This window comes from Geotrypetes seraphini, chromosome 5, assembly GCF_902459505.1.
Source record: "Geotrypetes seraphini chromosome 5, aGeoSer1.1, whole genome shotgun sequence".
NCBI classification, from domain to species: Eukaryota; Metazoa; Chordata; class Amphibia; order Gymnophiona; family Dermophiidae; genus Geotrypetes; species Geotrypetes seraphini.
Genome location: NC_047088.1, coordinates 103,372,823 through 103,393,126, shown reverse-complemented (window position 1 = coordinate 103,393,126; position 20,304 = coordinate 103,372,823). Strand labels below are relative to the sequence as shown.

Below are 20,304 nucleotides of genomic sequence, written 5' to 3'. Positions count from 1 at the left end.
GTTTTTGCCAGGTACTTGTGACTTGGATTGGCCTCCGTGAAGACGGGATAGTGGACTAAATGGACCAATGGTCTGATCCAGTAAGGTTATTCTTATGTCTCAATTCTTGAAACGGAGCACTTAGGAAGCTGTGTAGTTTAGACAAACTGATCCAGTCCTAGCTTTGTTTAACCACATACTACCACGGAAAACGAGCAACAAATCACAAAATGTTTTCCAAAACTAACAGTAAGCAACTAGCTCCGTTTGCTATCTAAACGCGGCTACGTCGCTCTACGGTAGAAATGTAGTATGTTACGCATGCGCAGCATTTGCTTTCCTTCAGATTAATGAAGCGTAGCCTTCTATAATGCTCACAGGAGGGGTGGGCGGTGCATTATGACGTCATCTTTTCATTTCCAGTTTCACGGGGTTACAAAACAAACGGAGGCGAGCGCAGAGTTGTATACATTTTCGTCGTCGAGGTTGCCCGTTAGATTAGGAGGCGTACAGTAGTACACATTGAACGCCATTATGGACAACGTGGAGACATTAGAAGCCGACGAGCTTCGGCCACAGGAAGTGGAGCCACCAGAGCATCCAGGGGAAGAGGAGGAGGAAGAGGAGGCCCAAGTCGAGCCCCCGGGAGGAGCTGCCATCGCTGTTACCCTGGACGGAGGAGGGGCTGGAGTTCAGAGCCGAGACGCTGAGGGACCGGTAGAGATCGGAGAGACCTACTTGTGCCGGAGAGCGGACAGTACCTGGCGTAAGAAGCAAGAGGGATGATTATAGTCGATCTGACAAAAGGCCTTCGAGGTTTCTAGGCCAACTCTTAGTGATCAGAAATTGTGTTTTTTGGTTGGAGTTGTTTTTTTTTTTTTTTTGGGGGGGGGGGTAGACTGCCCTAGTATCTGAAGCTTTTTTCTTCTGATGCGGAAGTCGAGGCTCCCAATCCATTTAATATGACAGTACAGTATATCAGAATTAGCGTTACTGCCAGGCTCTGGGGTCCCAAGCCGCGTGCAAGTTGTGGTTTGCGAACCCCCTGTGGTAGGGACAGTGGAAGCAGTTGGTTGGAAAAGTCAAGCAAACTATCCGCAGCCCTACACATCTCCTCTCTAGTAACTGATGATATGTTAGGCAAATAAGGCTATTTTATGTGATATATACTAGGGGTGTTAAATATTTTTTTTCTACCTCAGTAGGAAAGAAAAGAGTTTTAAACAAATTTGTATTTTATTTTTATAGTCCCCTGATAGCTCCATACACTTCATCCATTTTTCCTGCAATGACTTTAACCCCTTTGTAAATAATTTTTCTTTTGACCTTCAAACCAGGATATCACAGGTTCCTTGAAGTTTTCATCACTTGTACCCGTTGTCCATTTAGTGATTTCTTCAAAACTCGGAACAGGAAATAACAACATAACTTAAAAATGTATTTCTGAATCACAGTACCTTACAGTTCAATGCAATGTACAATAAGAAGTAACTGAACAATATCAGTAAATTACAATTTGATTACATATTACTTTTAAAAATCACAAAAATTTAAACATGTTTACAAAACAGGTCTTTAACCCCCTACCCCCTTTTTTTTTTAACAAAACTGCAAAAGTGATTTTTAGCATGCTGAATGCTCTGTGCTGCTGCTGCTCAGAGTTCCTATGAGCACAAGGAGCAGTGCAGACCATTCAGTAGGTTAGTAAAGGCGGGGGGGGGGGGGGGTTAAAGCCTTGTGAAATCCATATAAGTAGACTTTTTAACAAGTGGACCAACCTCAGAATCCCAGTGAGCTGCTTGATAAGACAATTATCAATTTATAAATCTTAATTAGGAACAACCTTTAACTGCAAGAAACAATGGGATAGATGCACTAAAGTCAGTCTATAATACTGACTGGATCATTGTTGGCTCAGTGAGCAATTGAGACATGCGCAGAACCCTAACAGCAGTGATAGGGGAAGCAGCCTCCTGTCACTGCTGTTAAGGCTTCTTTTTTTTTTTTTTTTTTTTTTTTGAATAGCACGGATGTTGTGCATGTGCACAATCTGCCCTATTAAGAAAATAAGCTTCCCACGCTGATGGCCCTCCATAACAACCGACAACCCCCTCCCCCCCCCAATCCCGGCAGTGAAAATGGCAGGAGGGATGCCTACTCCCTCCTGCCTGGCCAAATACCGCCATGCCGCCCCCCCTCCCCGGTCCTGGACCCCTGCGTCGCCCCCCAAACCATAACCTCCCCTTCCTCCTAAAAGAAAAAGGCAGGAGGGATGCCCAACGGATGCTCCCCCAAACTCCCCCCACCTTTTTGGTAGACGGGAGCTGGAGGGATGCACAGTCCCTCCAGCTCTGAGGCTCTCACTTAGAAAATGATGGGCCTTCCCCTCCCCAGTGAACCGTGTGATGCGCTGGGAGGAGCCTAAGGCCCTGATTGGTTCAGACGCCCAAGACCCCTCTCATGTAATTGTATCCATCATTGGTTCAGATGCCCAAGGGGAGGGGCCTTGGGCATCTGAACCAATCAGGGCCTTAGGCTCCTCCCTCTGTATCCCATGTGATGCATGGGGAGAGGCCTAAGGTCTGAGCAAATCATTTTTCCCTCTCTGTCCCGGCAGGCTCACAATCTATCTAACGTACCTGGGGCAATGGGGGGATTAAGTGACTTGCCCAGGGTCACAAGGAGCAGCATGGGTTTGAACCCACAACCTCAGGGTACTGAGGCTGTAGCTTTAACCACTATGGTGGGGATGCCTTTAAATCCATGCCTTTTATTTTCTCATATGTAGACTCAGCAGAAGTTATCCAGTCACGGCTGAATGAGCAAGAGGGTCGTGAAGAGTTCTATGTGCACTATGTGGGCTGTAAGTATTGTATGCTTCCTGATTATTTATGTAATTATGAATTTGTAAACTTGTGACCAGTTTTTAAAAAATTGGCAGTAGTATCTGAGTATATAGCTTGGTGTTTGTGCCCAATTCCCTGTAATGCCTTACTCCTCCTTTTTGTTGACTGTTTGATCTCACTTCCTTAGTTAACCGCCGCCTGGATGAGTGGGTGGATAAGAACCGTCTGGCACTGACCAAAACAGTGAAGGATGCCGTCCAAAAGAACACGGACCAGTACCTGAATGAACTTTCGGAGCAGCCTGAAAGAAAGATCACACGCAACCAGAAGCGAAAGCATGATGAAATCAATCATGTGCAGAAGGTAACAGTAGATCTTTGTTTTGTGAACATAGTAGTCCATTATTTCTTATTCATATATTCTAAACTTTATTGCCTTGGGTACAAACTCAGATTCTGAGCTCTCAAAGGATATGGAAATAGCTACTATACTTGAATGTAACTTATGAGTACCTTGAGCTACAACTGCAACAAGTGTGAGCTAAAACCAAATAAATATTAAATGTATTAATGGCTTACTGTTGATGTTTAGGAATAAAAAGGAAATGCAGAATTTAACATGGTTACCTGTCCTCAGGAGTGTTGTAGAAGGCTTTATTAAAGGCCAGGCTGTCTGATTATAAAAAAGTTTTTATCATAATATGTTCTTGATAGGGCTGCGCATTGATTAAAAAGTTTAATCGCAAGACTAATTACATAAACAGTCATTGTTTTATTTTTTGGTATTTTGTTAGACTCTCACCATGTGATAGGTTAACTCTTTCCCACCCCCCAATACTATGCAGCATTTCCTCTATTTAACTTCTCACCCCCTCCCCACCAGTCTTGAAGGACCCCTCTGCTCTTGTATGTGTATGACTCTCTTCCTACCTATTGCCCAAGATTGCTTCATCTTGCTGTCCCCCCACCATGCCATATATATTGTCTCTATCTCTATATTTTCTATCTGAATATGTTCAGTGGGATTCCTTTCATTATTTAATTGTTATATTGTAAACCGCTTAGGTCAGTAAAATGTGGGAACAGTATATCAAAATATTAATAAACATAATCATGTATCTCCACCACCCTTATCATCTTATGTTGCTCTGTCTGGAAGGAGGAGAGGAAAGAGAGACAGTCACTCAGATTACTTGATCTCCTGCTCCTATACCAAGCCTGCTACTTCTCATGGTCTGCATGGCAGCTGTGATAGACAACAAGAAGGCAGGTGTTGGGACATGCTGCTTTTAGCTCTGCTGGATCCAGAAACAGGAAGTTAACTCAGAGCTTGATATAACATCTTGTTTTTTGGACTAGAAAAGCCAGTGGTGGTGCATACAGGAGAATGCTGCTTGCTGCTGTTGTCCACACAGTGCAGATCTGCAGAAGCAGGAGACTAATAAGTGAGTGAGCAGGAGGGGGAATGGAAAAAGACATGACGGGGTAATGCAGGATATGTGAGGTGGGGAGAGAGGGCAATACTGGATGATTGGGGGCAGGGTGACAGAGGGATAATGCCGTTATCACATTAACATGTTAAACATACAGCCCTAATACTTGACAATTTTTAAAGATCACTTTAAATGTTGTATCCCTTCCCTGTTTCAACAGACCTATGCAGAGATGGACCCTACCACTGCTGCCTTGGAGAAAGAGCATGAAGCTGTAAGTATTCTGCACCTAGTTATACTTTGAATAAAAATTAATTTATTACTTTAATTATCATATTCTACTCTACAAGTTCAGTTTACACACCTCTGAGGGAAAAAAGTGCTTAAAGCTTTCTATTTCTGCCACAAATATTTCAGTGCTGTAGAACTTGACCCTTGGTTGGTTTAAACCCGGTTGTGAGCGTTTCTTCTTTGTTTCTTTACTGCAAGGTTTATGGGATATAAGTTGAGTGTTTTTTTTTAATGCCGATGACTAATTGTATGGCAACACCACACTCTTTGGACTAAACAGCGTCCCGATTGTAGGTGGCCAACTGCTGCCTAACCAGCCAATCGGAATGCATGTTTTAAAAAACCCCAAACTTCCCAAGGCAGGCCGCCTCCACTGGGAGCCTAGGGAGGCGCGTAGGCCCGCCTAAGCTTGCCTAAGGCTAGACATAGGCGTGCCTTAGCCCAGAAGTAGCCTTAGGCGGCCCTATGCACCTCCCTAGGCCAGCGGAAGACATGTACAATATAGGCCAGCAAAATGCTGGCCTACATTGTAAGCAAATGTGGTTGATGAGCTTATCTTGGCAAAGGATCTCTCTGCTATGATATGTTTAGCACCTGTGTCATCGTCCCCCCCAAAAAAAAAAACATTGCTGGCAAGTGGGATACACTGGGAGTGACCTAAGATTCCGATTGGCCAGATCTCTTAGGTCACCCCCTATGGGCATCCCTCCTGCCGATGATTGGTGGGGGGTTACGTCAGGAGGAACTGGGCATCCCTCCTGCCAGCGATGTACAGGGGTTCCAGCAGGAGGGACTGGGCATCCCTCCTGTTCGTGATCTTCGGGGGGGATGGGTTGCCGCTAAATTTATTGCGGTAGGGAGATCCCTTGCCGCAATAAGCTCAGTAGAAACCCAATTTTCTAACTGGCGCCTGTGACATGGATGCCGGTTAGAGAATCGGGTTATTAGGCAGGCTTAAGGGCGATTGTCAATAGGACACCCATATGCGATTCTCAAAAGCCGGTTAGGCGGTTTCTGAGACTGGGTGTCCTTTACAGAATCCGGCCCTTTGTATCAATGATAGTCACTTTATTCTGAGGCTTTTTTTCTCCACCCAGATGTATTTGCATCATTGTTTGTCATTTGCTTACTCGATGGTTTTATTCCCTTTCAACAGTATAAATCGTTTATTTTTATAACTTTAACAGGATCCCCATAGGCCTGCTTCCAAGTTCTTCTTGCTCCAAAGGAAGGCCTTGGAGCAAGCTTGTGGGGATCCTTTTGAGGCTGCCTATGCTCTGAACTCGTCCTTTAATCTAAGGTCTGATTGGCCCAGGCTCTAAGGCGCCTGGGCCAATCAGGCCTTAGACTTAGTGGGGATGGGCGGACCCGCTATGCCTAAGGCCTGATTGGTCCAGGCTTCTAGAGCCTGGGCCAATCAGGCCTTAGGCTTCGGAAGGATGAGCCGGGAAGGGGTGGGCCCGCCTCATTTCGACCAGACGGGCCTGCCGGCAGGATGGGCAAGTCCCGTCTGGCCAACAAGGAAAGGTTAGTTTGGTTGGGGGGAAGTTTGAGGGCTGTTAGCGCGGGGAGGGGGTGCGTCTTCCGGCAGGAGGGATTGGGCACCCTCCTGCCAGCGGTCGGTAGTGTCGGGGGGGGGGGGCATCTTCTAGCAGGAGGGATTGGGCACCCTCCTGCCAGCGATCAGTAGTGTCGGGGGGGGTGGGCGGTCGGTAGTGTCGGGGGGGGCATCTTCTGGCAGGAGGGATTGGGCACCCTCCTACCAGCGATCGGTAGTGTCGGGGGGGGGGGGGCGGTCGGTAGTGTCGGAGGGGCATCTTCTGGCAGGAGGGATTGGGCACCCTCCTGCCAGCGATCGGTAGTGTCGGGGGGGAGGGGCGGTATACTTATAGCAGGAGGGATTGGGCACCCTAGGTTCGCCTAAGGCGAGCTTAGGTGTCTTGCGGGCCTCGCCTTCAATATAGAAAGCCTGCCTGGGGAGCATTTTTTTAAAAAAACGTGCATCCCGATTGGCTGATTAGACAGCTGTAGGACGCCTACAGCTGCCTAAAATCGGGACGCACTATGTAGAATCAGGGCCTTTGAGCATTGGGTAGTTCATGACCCACCAATGTTGGTTTGGGCTGGGAAGCCACTAAGATAAGTGTTGCTGTTCTTCAATATATATACAGATATACCGATGAATTAATTGAGCTTAGGTTGGACTTTACAATTAAATTTACAGACATACTGATGAATTGAATGAATTGATTTTAGGTTTGCACATTACAATTAAATTAATAATACAATTTTTAATCAATTAAATAAGATAGGTTTGAACTCTTTTCCCCCCTTTGGCTTCTCTCTCCTTCTGCCTCTCTCCGCAACTGCTTTTCTTCTCTCTCTGCTCAGATCAACTCTGCTCCATTGGCCCCTCCCCTTTTAAGGCGGAGCTTTGGTGGTCGACATTGGGGATGGGCGGAGTTAACTCTTTCCGATTCCCCTCTTGGTCTCCTGCCTCTGCTTCTCTCTCCTGCTCTTTTTTCCCCCCCTTTGGCTTCTCTCTCCCTCTGCCTCTCTCCGCAACTGCTTTTCTCCTGCTCCTGTCCATTTTGATAATTTATATCTGCAGTCTATATTTTGCACTATGGCCCCCTTTTACTAAACCGCAGTAGCAGATTTTAGCGCAGGGAGCCTATGAGCATCGAGAGCAGTGCAGGGCATTCAGCACAGCTCCCTGTGTTAAAAAATGGTAGGGGGTATATTTTTGTCTATTTTTGTATAGTTGTTACTGAGGTGCCTATTTTAAAGTCATCTGCCTTGACCTCTTTGAAAAAAAAACCCTGAATATAAATGATGAATATTTTCTCTGTGTACAGTGTGCTTTTGTGTTTTTTTAAATTTTATTGTTGGTAGATCATTTTGACTTTTTCATTTTAAAAGTAGCTCACAAGCAAAAAAAAGTGTGGGCACCCGTGCGCTAGGTGTTCAATCCCAAAATACAGTCCAGGTGTTGCAGAAATTCACTTCTTTTCTGAACACATGCTCCACCACCTTAGCTTGAGAGTAAGCAAACAACCTTAGTTTTAATTTCTGCAAGCAATCTGAGCAGAAGTCTTTTGCTGTTGCTCTGCTTCTGTTTCTTATTTTTTTGCTTAAAGTTAATTTTTTGGTGGACTTCAGTGCCTTGAGACCCCTCCCCTGTAGTCTCCTGTCAGAAAAAAGGATGAAGTCCTGCAGAGCTGGATTGTAGCTTCACAGAGAAACTCTGGTGGATCTGTTGAGCCTGACTGCTGTGTGCCATCCTCTTCATGGGTCCTTTCCCACGGAAGTCTGCTGGCTGATGACTCTCATAGGTTTCAAGGCGCAGGATGCCTTTCCCGCCCTCAACTGTATGGCAGAGGATCCGTGGGGGCGGAGGTTGTAGTTGGTCTCTGGCCGGCTGGCAGTCCGAAGATCTTCATTCCTGTGCATTTAGAGCTGTTTCTGAGGCAAGAAGTCCTTTTTCTCTGCTTTAAAAACGCTGACAGATAAAGGCACTACAGAGACTGTGAGTACCTCCATTATTTCCTATGGGAACTTCGGGGGTGGCCTGTGGATCGATTTAAACTTCATTTTTCAGTTTCTGTGGGTAGGGTTCAGGTCTCACACCTCCCCAGGCCCCAGATTGCTATTTTTTATTTTTTGTTTATTTTTGCTGTTTTTGATGTGAATTCGTGATGTTGGTCATCTTAGATTATTTTTTTTTTTTTGCAATCTTAAATTTTGCAATCTTAAATTTTGCAATATTAAATTTTCTGGAAAATACAATAAAGTACAATAGTGCAGCACAGAAGCAAAGCTGCCATATACAACAAAACATACAGCACAGTGTCACAAAGGTCTAAGTAACTTTCCATCCCTGCACCCATCCCCCCCATCCCAGGAATGTGAGGGAAAAAGACAATAAAAACTCAAGTCAGGGACAACCAAGTAAGACCTGGCTGCGTGCATGTGGAGTTAACTGCCAAATAGTAAGCAATACTCGTCCCTATTTAGTATCCCAGTCAGACAGGTGCATGGTTTCCATAGTCAAGAGGTGTAACATACGTGAGCGCCAGTGGCCAAAAGTAGGACTCGGGGGACCTACCCAAAGAAAAAGAAGAACCTTCAGGCCCGAGAGAATCGCCTGTCAAAGAAAACCCTTAAAGCCTCTGGGTATAGGATGTTGAAGGTCAAAAAGCCAAAACAGACTATAACTATTACAGTGCCATCTGGTTTGTCACATACAGCCAACCCTGTAGAAGATAGTAAACCAGAAATTTCGCACCAGGGGACAGTCCCAAAACATATGTGACAGGGTGGCTTTAGGGTAACCACACTTTGGGCAAGAGCTCGCAGAGACGAGTGTTACTCTGTATGTTCCAAAAAGTTGATTCTGATTACTCCACAAAAGGAAAACCAACAGAAACAAAAAAACTTGTGGAGAATAGATGTCCAAAATGTAGGCTTTATTTAAACATCCAATAATCCACATAAAAATGTCTTAGGGCTTGACACACTGGAAACATATGGACATAACACGGTCCGTGTTTCGACACTATTGCCTTCTTCAGAGGTCCCTATAGGTCCTATGAGCAGGCTTGTGAATTAAATACTAAAGGGAAATGGAAAATCTCTGCGCTGATGAGATATACTCAAAAAAACAGGAATAAATGAGGCGCTATGTACAACCTACAAAGAAATTTATAGCCCATTTCAAAATAGGAAATGTCAGGCAAAAGGCCATGAAGCAATTTCAGGAAGTGTTGTATATGAGATCCCTGCAACTTAATCTTCAATTCAGTATTCCAAGCCTAGGCCACCTTAGTATAATTGAAAGAAAGAGAAAATTCCAACATTGAATGGTGAAAATATTTAAGGGGTATCAGCTGGGCATCTAACCAATAAACATCGGACAGGTTTTCATATACTGTAGCAAGCAGCGCCGAGGAAGGCAAAGAAGTCGCATAGTGTCTGAGTTGGAGGTAAGAAAATACATCTAATCTACTCCAACCGTAAGCAGTGCGCAACTGGGAAAGTGTTGGTGGAGTGCCCTCATCAGTAAGGATCTGATACAAATAGGAAATGTTTCCACTCCTATCCGCCAGAAATCCGGCAGCTGTCATACCTGGTAGAAAGGAGCCATTTCCACAAATGAGCATGAGAGGTGTAGTCTGAAAATCTTTTTTTTTAATTAATTTTTTTTCATATAACAACAAGTGTATCATAAAAATTCATACAATTACCTTAAGTATACACTTGATATCTCTATAACATATTGTACATACAACATATCTTATATAATCTAATTTCAACTGAGCACACACTTGTCGCCAGGTGAATCTCAAGGGAGCAAGAAAAAATAATAGGGGTTCCCCAGGACAGCAGCCACAACTCGAGGGGTATGCAAGAGATAACGGAAATGATAGATTTCCAAAACTTTAATTCTACCAGAGTCCATGAAAAGTAAGATGTAGAGAAAAACCAATCATGGATATGCTGCATGTGACAGGCCTCTACAAATCTCCAAAAAGGCAACATTCCCAATCCATCAGCAAAGCCAACAGGCGCAAAGGAAGACAGGGAAAGCCGCCAGTCGACCGAGAGAGAGAGTCGATGGTTTGGAAACCGGTATACCCAGAGGATACTGTGCAGGAAGATAGAGGAGAAGATTCACCGGATCACAGGCAAGACAGATCGAAAGGGACACAAGAGGGAAGGAAATGCAAGAAAGGAACAGGCCGCAAACTCAAGTGTATATACATGAACGCAAGGAGCCTAAGGAATAAGATGGGTGAATTAGAAGCTAAGGCACAAAAAGATAGCGTGGACGTCATCGGCAACACAGAAACATGGTGGACTGAGGAAAACGTCTGGGACACTGCTACCAGGATACAAACTATACTGCAGAGACAGAGTGGCTCAAAAAGGTGGGGGCAGTGAATCTACTGGAGAGAACACGCCACAACAGATAGAGTCTCTATGAGTCAAAATTCCAGGAACAAATGGACTGGAAACGAAGATCAGCATCAACTACCGACCCCCAGGGCAGTCCGAAGAAATTGACGGAGAAATGACGGATGAGATTAAACGCAACAGCAAGGGAGGCAATGCAGTTATCATGGGTGACTTCAACTATCCGGGGATAGACTGGAACCTCCGGCTGCGCCAGGGAGACCAAGTTCCTGGATGCTGTAGGCAATTGCTTCCTGGAATAACTTGTTAAGGAAAATACAAGAGGAAATGCAATTCTGGACTTAATTCTAAATGGACTGCGAGGACCAGCACAAGGTGTAGAAGTAGAAGGGATGCTGGGAAACCGATCACAACATGATCTGCTTCGACCTGGATGCAGGAGCGAAACATCAGTCCAGAACGACGGCCACGGCACTATAAAAACGCTAGAGCAAGCTTGGTCCCTTTTTAAGGACACAGTCACCGAGATGCAAAATCTGTATATACCGTGTATCAACAAAAGATTCAAGAGGAAAAAGAACAAGGAACTGGCGTGGCTCACTGTAGAGGTGAAGGAAGCGATCAGAGACAAGAAGACTTTGTTTAAGGAATGGAAAAGGTCAAGAAGGGACGAAAACTGGAATAAGCACAAACAACATCAACGCAGGCGCCATAAGGCGGTAAAAGGGGCCAAAAGAGACTACGAGGAAAAAATAGCCAAGGAAGCGAAAAACTTCAAGCTGTTCTTTCGATATATTAAGGTGAAACGACCTGCGAAGGAAGCGGTTGGTACCGTTGGATGACCATGGAATAAAGGGAGTGCTAAAGGAGGACAAAGCAATCGCCGACAAACTGAACACATTTTTTTGCCTGTATTTACCAAAGAAGATTTACACAGCATATTGGAACCCATCAGGCTATATGCTGGAAACGAAGACAGGAAACTGACGGGGTCAGTCTAGAAGAGGTATGCAGGCAGATCAATACGGTCATCAAGGAATTGAAAGGGACTATAGGTGAACTGCTTCAACTAATAGCCAATCTGTCGATCAAATCGGGAAAGATTCTGGAAGACTGGAATGTGGTGAATATTATGCCGATCTTCAAATAAGGTTCGAGGAGAGATCAGGGGAAACTGCAGACCGGTGAGTCTGACCTCGGTACCGGTAAAAATGGTAGAGGCGCTGATAAAGGACCGCATTATTGATCACTTTGACGGACACGGTCTGATGAGGACCTGCCAGCATGGTTTCAGCAAAGGCAGATTTTGTTTGACGAACTTGCTGCACTTCTTCGAAGGAGTAAACAGGCAGATAGACAAGGGCGACCCGGTCGACATTGTAGATCTGGATATTCAGAAGGCATTTGACAAGGTTCCACATGAACAACTACTTCGGAAAATTGCAAGCCATGGAATCAAGGGTGAAATACATGGATTAGAACTGGCTGGAGCATAGGCAAAAGAGAGTGGGGGTAAATGGACAATACTCGGACTGGAAGAGCGTCACCAGTGGGGTGCAGCAGGGCTCAGTGCTTGGACCCGTGCTCTTCAACATCTTTATAAACGATCTGGACATTGGTACGACGAGTGAGTTGATTAAATTTGCGGATGATACGAAGTTATTCAGAGTAATGAAGACGCAGGGGGATTGCGAAGATCTGCAACGTGACATAATCGAGCTCAAGAAATGGGCATCGACATGGCAAATGAGGTTCAACATGGATAGGTTTAAAGTGAGAGACCTCCCAGGAAAGAGAGTTGGGAGTTCTGATCGACAAGTCGATGAAGCTGTTCGCGCAATACGCTGTGGCGGCAAAAGGGCGAACAGAATACTAGAAACGATAAAGAAGGGGATCACGAACAGATCAGAGAAGGTTATCATGTTGCTATACAGGGCCATGGTGCACCCTCACCTGGAGTACTGTGTCCAGCACTGGTCGCCATACATGAAGAAGGACACGGTACTACTTGAAAGGGTTCAGAGAAGAGCGACTAAAATGGTTAAGGGGCTAGAGGAGTTGCCATACAATAAGAGATTGGAGAAACTAGGCCTAGGGACATGATCGAAACATTGAAAATACTGAAGGGAATAGACTTATCAGATAAAGACAGATTGTTCACCCTCTCCAAGGTAGGGAGAACGAGAGGGCAGTCTCTAAAGTTGAAAGGGGGTAGATTCCGTACAAACGTAAGGAAGTTCTTCTTCACCCAGAGAGTGGTAGAAAACTGGAACGCTCTTCCGGAGTCTGTTATAGGGGAAAACACCCTCCAGGGATTCAAGACAAAGTTGGACAAGTTCCTGCTAAACTGGAATGTACACAGGTGAGGCTGGACTCATTTAGAGCACTATTTTGACCTGGGTGCCACCACGTGAGCGGACTGCTGGGCACAATGGACCACTGCTCTGACCCAGCAGTGGCAATTCTTATGTTCTTATTATCATTACCCTCTGTCACCTTCCACTCAACCAGTTCCTGACCCAGCCCGTCACTTTGGGACCCATCCCAAGGGCATTCAGTTTATTTATTAGACGTCTGTGTGGAACACTGTCAAAGGCTTTGCTAAAATCTAAATACACCACATCTAGTGCACATCCTCTATCCAATTCCCTGGTCACCCAGTCAAAGAAATTGATCAGATTTGTCTGACAAGACCTACCTCTAGTGAATCCATATTGCCTCCAGTCCTGTAATCCACAGGATTCCAGAAACTTGACCATTCTTTGTGTTAAAAGCATTTCCATTAATTTGCTTACCACAGAAGTCAGACTCACCAGCCTGTAATTCCCTGCTTCTTCCTTACTTCTACTTTTGTGAAGAGGGACCACATCCGCCCTTCTCCAGTCCTCCGGTACCACTTCCGACTCTAGAGACTCATTGAAAAGGTCAGTCAGCGGAGCTACCAGAACTTCCCTAAGATCCTTCCGCACCCTCGGATGTACACCATCCGGCCCCATTGCTTTGTCTACCTTTATTTTAGCTGGCCCCTCACAAAAACAACCCTCTGAAAATCGATCAGGATCTATTACTCCTCCATCCCTATTCACGTTTGTTTTCTGCGGTCCTGCTCCCGGCATTTCAGCCCTGAACACAAAACAGAACAGAAATATTTGTTAAGCAATTTGTCCTTTTCTTTATCAGCTTCTACATATTCCTCCCCTTCACCTTTGAATCTCACAATGCCACTTTTGCTCTTCTTCCTAGCACTAAAATATCTAAAAAAAAAGTCTTGTCTCCCCATTTTACCCTGTCAGATATTTTTTCTTCCATTTGCATCTTTGCTTTCCTGACTTCACAACCAGCCTTTCTTAATGTTTCCAGATATTTATGCTTGTCTTCCTCTTTTTGCAATCTTTTGTAGTTAATGAAAGCTAACCTTTTATTTCTTACCTTCTCAGCTACTACTTTTGAGAACCAAAGCGGCCTTCTTTTCCTCTTAATTTTACTTACTTGCCTCACAAAAAGGTTTGTCGCCCTTACAATCGCTCCTTTCAGTTTTGCCCACCGCATTTCCACTCCTTCCAGATGTTCCCACCCACATAACAATTTCTTGACGTAAACTGGATGCCAGATGATCACCCACTGTATGTCAGAAACACTTTCCCCATTTGTAAGCACTAAGTCCAGTATGACTCCATCCTGCATGGGTTCCATTACCAACTGCTGGAACAGTTCTCCTGGTAGAGAATCCAGAATCTCCCTACTTCTAGAAGACCCTGCAATAGGGATACCCCAATCAGCAACCTGCATGTTAAAATCACCTATTAGCAAGACTTCTTTCTTTTGGCCCTGCCGACTCACCGGGAGCAGAGGAAGGAACCCTGAAGGTGTGGGAGCGCATTCAGCCCATTCCCCCGACGTTCCACCGCTGAGCCAGTTGGAAGGCTCAGTGGCAACAAGTTAATTTAATTTATATTTAAAAAAATTTTTCTTTTAGCCCTGCAGAGGAAGGAACCCTGAAGGTGTGGGAGTGCACTCTGCCCCTTCTCCCCGACGTTTCACCGCTGAGCCAATAAAAGGCTCAGCGCCTAATGGCGTACCATCTAAGGCGCACGTCAAATGTGCCTTAGCGAGCGCCTTTGCGAAGCAACCAAAACACAACCCTCTCAAGCCTGCCTAACCAGCCCTCACGAAGCCACACTCCAATACAGGGGTCTCAAAGTCCCTCCTTGAGGGCTGCAATCCAGTTGATTTTTCAGGATTTCCCCAATGAATATGCATGAGATCTGTGTGCATGCACTGCTTTCAATGCATATTCATTGTGGAAATCCTGAAAACCCAACTGGATTGCGGCCCTCAAGGATGGACTTTGAGATTCCCTGCTCCAATACTATCCATCTACAACACCACAGAACACCAGGAAACGACTCTCAACAAGCAAAGGAAGGAAAAGATCCTTCCCTCAACTTCAGTACCCACCACTCTGCGCCACAATGAAAACTACACCACAAAAATATCAAGCTATCCTAGTGATCACCCTACTCCTAACCAACTGGAAGGCAACAGCAAACAACATCTCCCCAATACCAACTTTATCAAACTCCAAGGGAATCACCCACCCAACCCACAATAGATAGAAACACAAACTATCAGACCTATACTTACCAACCCACCACACAAACTACAAGAAGAACGACAAACCCTTACAAATCACACAAACAGACTACACCACTCTCGCATGTGCATACATGAACATCAGAGCCATAGGCCCCAAGACAGAACACATAAAAAACTGAATAGAAGAAGAAAACATAGATTGCCTTTTCCTCACAGAAACTTGGCTTACTTCAGATTTAGACCCCAGAATAACGGAAGTCTGCCCTAAAAGATACAAAATAATAGTGGTCTGCAGAGAGAACAAAAGAGGAGGAGGAATTGCCATCATAGCCAAAATCACCTTAGACCTAAAAATACAAGACAAAACAACCACCCCATATATGGATCTACTAGCCTGTCAACTCTCAAGCACAACACTCAAAGGAACACTAACATGCATGCTCTGCTATATAACTCCAGGAAACTGGAACACAGCAAAACCAAAATTCGAAGATTTCATATACCGAAACTCATTAACGACAACCTTCAACTTAATTCTAGAAGACCTAAACCTCCACCTCAAAAACCAATCCTACAAACAAGTTGAAAACTTACTATCATACCTCAAGGCCTTAGCATACAAGATACTAGACCCTCAAGCCACACATGAAAAAGGACACCAACTCGACATTGCAGCCTAAATGCCCAACAGCCCACTCAACCAGAAATCCACACATCAAACAGATACTGGTACCGCTCCCTCTGGTCTGACCATTATACGTACTCCTTCTTCAAAATCACCTGGACCAAAAACAAAAGCAAACCAATTACACAAAAAATAACTTACAACTCACGTCAACACAGCGACCCCCACCAAATTCTGGACAAAAACAGACACCATAATCCAAGACTACAATCCCAAAGATTCATCTCACAATGAAGCCAGCTAAGCCCCAGAACAATCCAAAACCAGAATCCATAGAAAATCAGACAAATGGTTTGACAACGAACTATTCCAACTCAAAAGGCAATGCAGACAACTAGAAAGAAAATGGAGAAAAAGTAGCCATGATTCCACAAAAAAAGCATGGAGAACACTACACCAAAAATACAAACAAAAGCTGAAAGAAAAAAGAAAGACATACTACACAAAGCAAATAGGAGAAGGATCCCAAGACACAAAAAAGCTATTCCAGTTACTAAAAGAACTCACAGACACCACACCATATCTAACCAATAACAACTCCCCCCCTCCCTCACCCACCTTATTAGCCACATTCTTCAAAATTAAGATTGCAAATATCAGAGCCATGTTTAATGGAACACCTACTCACCTAGAAGAGATCTCAACTCCCACCACAGAGAAAGAATCAGTAGCAGCAGACAGAACCTGGTCCCACTTCTCACCTATACAATGGTCAGGCCTCAACAAACTATACAACAAATACAGTCACGCAGCCTGTGACCTTAACCACTGCCCACCATACCTATTGAAAACCTCCAATATGCTATTCCACACTCTACTCCTACAATGGATACAAATTCTACTCACAGATGGATAGTTCCCACAAGACCTCAACAAAATCATAATAACTCCGATCCTAAAAGACTCCAAAGGAGCAACGGACCAACCATCCAACTACAGACCCATAGACTCAATCCCACTTTACGTTAAGCTAATGGAAGGCCTCGTAGCTAAAGCCCTAAACGTATATCTAGAAAACCACAACCTATTCCACCCCACACAGTCTGGCTTCAGAACCAACTATAGCACTGAGACCCTACTAGGAACACTCATGAACATCGCAAGACAACACCTCAGCACAGGCAAAAAAAATGCTGATCATACAACTAGACCTCTCCGCAGCTTTTGATCTAGTAGACCATGACATCGTTTTACAAACTCTAGACTCAATAGGAATTACTGGAAAGGTACTAACATGGTTCAAGAAAAATCAGAACCATGGTCCAACCCATGTGGAGTTCTACTCTTCAACTTATACATTGCCTCCCTAAGCTCATACCTAGACAAACTAGGCATTACTTCTTACAGCTACGCAGATGACATCACCATACTCCACCCCTTCGATCAACTTGAGCCCTCCATGGTAAGCACAATACACAGAACATTTGAAACAGTAGCAAAATGGATGAAAGTACACAAACTAAAACTTAACCCTGACAAAATAAAGTTCATCCTCCTAGAAAACAGCAAAACCCCAACCTTAACTAACCTAGTAATAAACTCAATCTCATACATAAGAATATAAGAAATGCCGCTGCTGGGTCAGACCAGTGGTCCATCCTGTCCAGCAGTCTACTCACGCGGCGACCCTCAGGTCAAAGACAAGTGCTCTAAATGAGTCCAGCCTCACCTGCGTACGTTCCAGTTTAGCAGGAACTTGTCCAACTTTATCTTGAAACCCTGGAGGGTGTTTTCCCCTATAACAGACTCCGGAAGAGCGTTCCAGCTTTCCACCACTCTATGGGTGAAGAAGAATTTCCTTACATTTGTACGGAATCTATCCCCTTTCAACTTTAGAGAGTGCCCTCTCATTCTCCCTACCTTGGAGAGGGTGAACAGTCTGTCTTTCTCTACTAAGTCTATTCCTTTCAGTATTTTGAACATTTCGATCAAGTCCCCTCTCAGTCTCCTCTTTTCAAGGGAGAAGAGGTCCAGTTTCTCCAATCTCTCACTGTATGGCAACTCCTTCAGCCCCTTAACCATTTTAGTCATTCTTCTCTGGACCCTTTCGAGTAGTACCGTGTCCTTCTTCATGTATGGCGACCAGTGCTGGACACAGTATTCCAAGTGAGAGCGTAACATGGCCCTGTACAGCGGCATGAGAACCCCTCCGATCTGTTCGTGATCCCCTTCTTAAACATTCCTAGCATTCTGTTCGCCCTTTTTGCCGCCACCGCACATTGTGTAAACGGCTTCATTGACTTGTCGATCAGAACTCCCAAGTCTCTTTCCTGGGAGGTCTCTCCAAGTACCGCCCCGAACATCCTTTATTCGTTCATGAGATTTTTGTTCCCAACATGCATCACTTTACACTTATCCACATTGAACCTCATTTGCCATGTCGATACCCATTTCTCAAGCTTGATTATGTCACGTTGCAGATCTTCACAATCCCCCTGTATCTTCACTACTTTGAATAACTTCGTATCATCCGCAAATTTAATCACCTCACTCGTACCAATGTCCAGATCGTTTATAAAGATGCTGAAGAGCACGAGTCCAAGCACCGAGCCCTGCGACATACCCTATTCAACCCATGCTAAAACTCCTCGGAGTGCTGATAGATAGAGGCTGTACCATGCAACCACAAATCAACAAAATAATAAAAACATCATTCGCAACTATGAGACACCTAAGACAAGTCTGAAAATTCTTCGACAGAAAACAATTCTAACTCGTGGTTCAATCACTGATCCATGGCCTCACTGCGGCCCGAGAGCAAGGGACGAGCGGGGAGCTGGCACGGAACGAATTTCTGGGAAGGGCCAGAAGGGTGCAGCGATTTCACGCTGCCGGCCCAGAAACCTTACCCCTGACATCAGAATTGACGCCGGGGGTAAGGCTTCTGGGCCAGCAGCATGCAATCGCTGCACCCGCTTGGCCTTTCCTCTACTTGCAGCGGCGGGCAACGAGTAGCAGCAGCAGCAACAGCGGTGAGCAAGAAACCTTGATCTAACTAAGGTAACGGGGGGGGGGTTGGTTTGGGTATTTCCTCCATAGGATGCACCCTTATTTCCACCCACTTTTTGGGGGGGAAAAGTATGTCTTATGGATCAAAAAATACAGTAAGTTCCCCATGCCCCCCTTCTCTTTTCTGTTTCAGTGGAGTTGGATTGCTTTAGTACTTACTGAAGAGGGGAGGGAGCTATTCTCCACTGGTGAAGAAGAGGAGTTGAAAGATGGGAGTGACACCCTTCTACAAAGTTAGTGACTAAAGGAGCACAACAGTTTCAGTACAGAATCCTATGTCTCATAACAGAAAGAAAATTACCCAGGTAAGAATCTAATTTTCCATTTCTGTTGGCTGCTCCCTTAAAGAATGGGTAACAAAGTTTATTCCAGGACAAGCAGGCAGCATATTCTCACTGATGTGTGACATCACCGATGGAGCCCCGGTACTGACACTTTAAAAGTGCATTGCCACTTTAAGAACTTAGAAAGTTCTCGATAGTCCACACGGTGCATGTGCGAATGCCTTCCCGCCTGACGTAGGCGTGTGATCCCTCAGTTTCCTTGTTTCTGCGGAGCTAAAAAGTCGCGTTTCAACGGCTGTTGAAAAATTTTATTTCGCTGCCTTCCTGCTCTCGCGGTTTTCTGACTTTTTAGTCAGTGTTTTCTTTTCTTTCAATTTTAATTTAAAAAAGAAATCATTCTAATTTCTTTATTTTTTATTTTACTGTCGTCAGTTAGGCTTGGTGGGGCCTTATGGGTCGCCATACTTTTCCTCTCCACCTTATGGCTGTTTTTCCATGCAGGTTTTTCCTGCTCCGTTTCCATCAGCGTGGTTGCTTTGCTGGGGAAATTGTCTCCACAGACATCCTTTTGTGATTTTAGCAATGTCGGGTTCTCGGCCTTGCCATTTTCTTCTTCCACTGTTCTTCAATTCACCAGCGCATTTTCATTCTTCAGAAGCAGTTTTCCGTCGGTGCCATCAGGAATCCGGCACCCACCGGCGTCAGGAATCCGGTGTCCACCGGCACCGCTCTTCCAGCCCGCACCGACATTGACGGGTCCGATCTTCTTTAGGTAAATTGACTTGCAACTTTCTCTTTTGGTTTTCAGGTCATCTAATCCTGCCGACCTTGGTCGTTGTAGCAGTGAGTCAAATCCTGCACACCTCGATCAGCCCTAGCCCTGACACCGATGGTACCGGTTCATATGCCAAGGGTACTAGTGGGGTTTTTTTCTTTCCAGCTCCACTTAGATATTGATGAATGCCTTGATACAGATATACTCATCTTGGAAGCGTGGAGCAACACCGATGGTACCGGTTTCTAGACCAATGGTATCGGTGTTTTTTCTTTCTACCTCCACTTTGATGTCAATGAGTGCCTCAATACGGGCATACTCATCTTGGAAGCGTGGAGTGACACTGATGGTACCAGTTCTTAGACCCATGGTCCCGGTGTTTTTTCTGTTGTGCTCCGCTTTGATATCGATGAGTACCTCGGTACGGGCAAACTCATCTTGGAAGCGTGGAGTAACACCGATGGTACCGGTTTTTAAACCAATGGTACCAG

The 20,304-nt window shown here is 45.0% G+C and overlaps 1 protein-coding gene across 2 annotated transcripts in view; it reads left to right on the top strand.

Annotated features, from left to right (window-relative positions):
- Window positions 1–20,304, top strand: part of KAT8 (lysine acetyltransferase 8) — a 69,109-nt gene that overhangs the window by 26,444 nt on the left and 22,361 nt on the right. The window contains exons 1-4 of one of the 2 annotated variants that reach the window (XM_033944679.1): window positions 384–745; window positions 2,768–2,842; window positions 3,013–3,188; window positions 4,478–4,531. In XM_033944679.1, the coding sequence (XP_033800570.1) occupies window positions 514–745; window positions 2,768–2,842; window positions 3,013–3,188; window positions 4,478–4,531 (537 nt within the window). In that variant the 5' untranslated portion in view covers window positions 384–513. Of the gene's footprint in view, window positions 1–383; window positions 746–2,767; window positions 2,843–3,012; window positions 3,189–4,477; window positions 4,532–20,304 lie in introns of those variants that run through there. The other variant, XM_033944680.1, reaches the window with a different exon arrangement.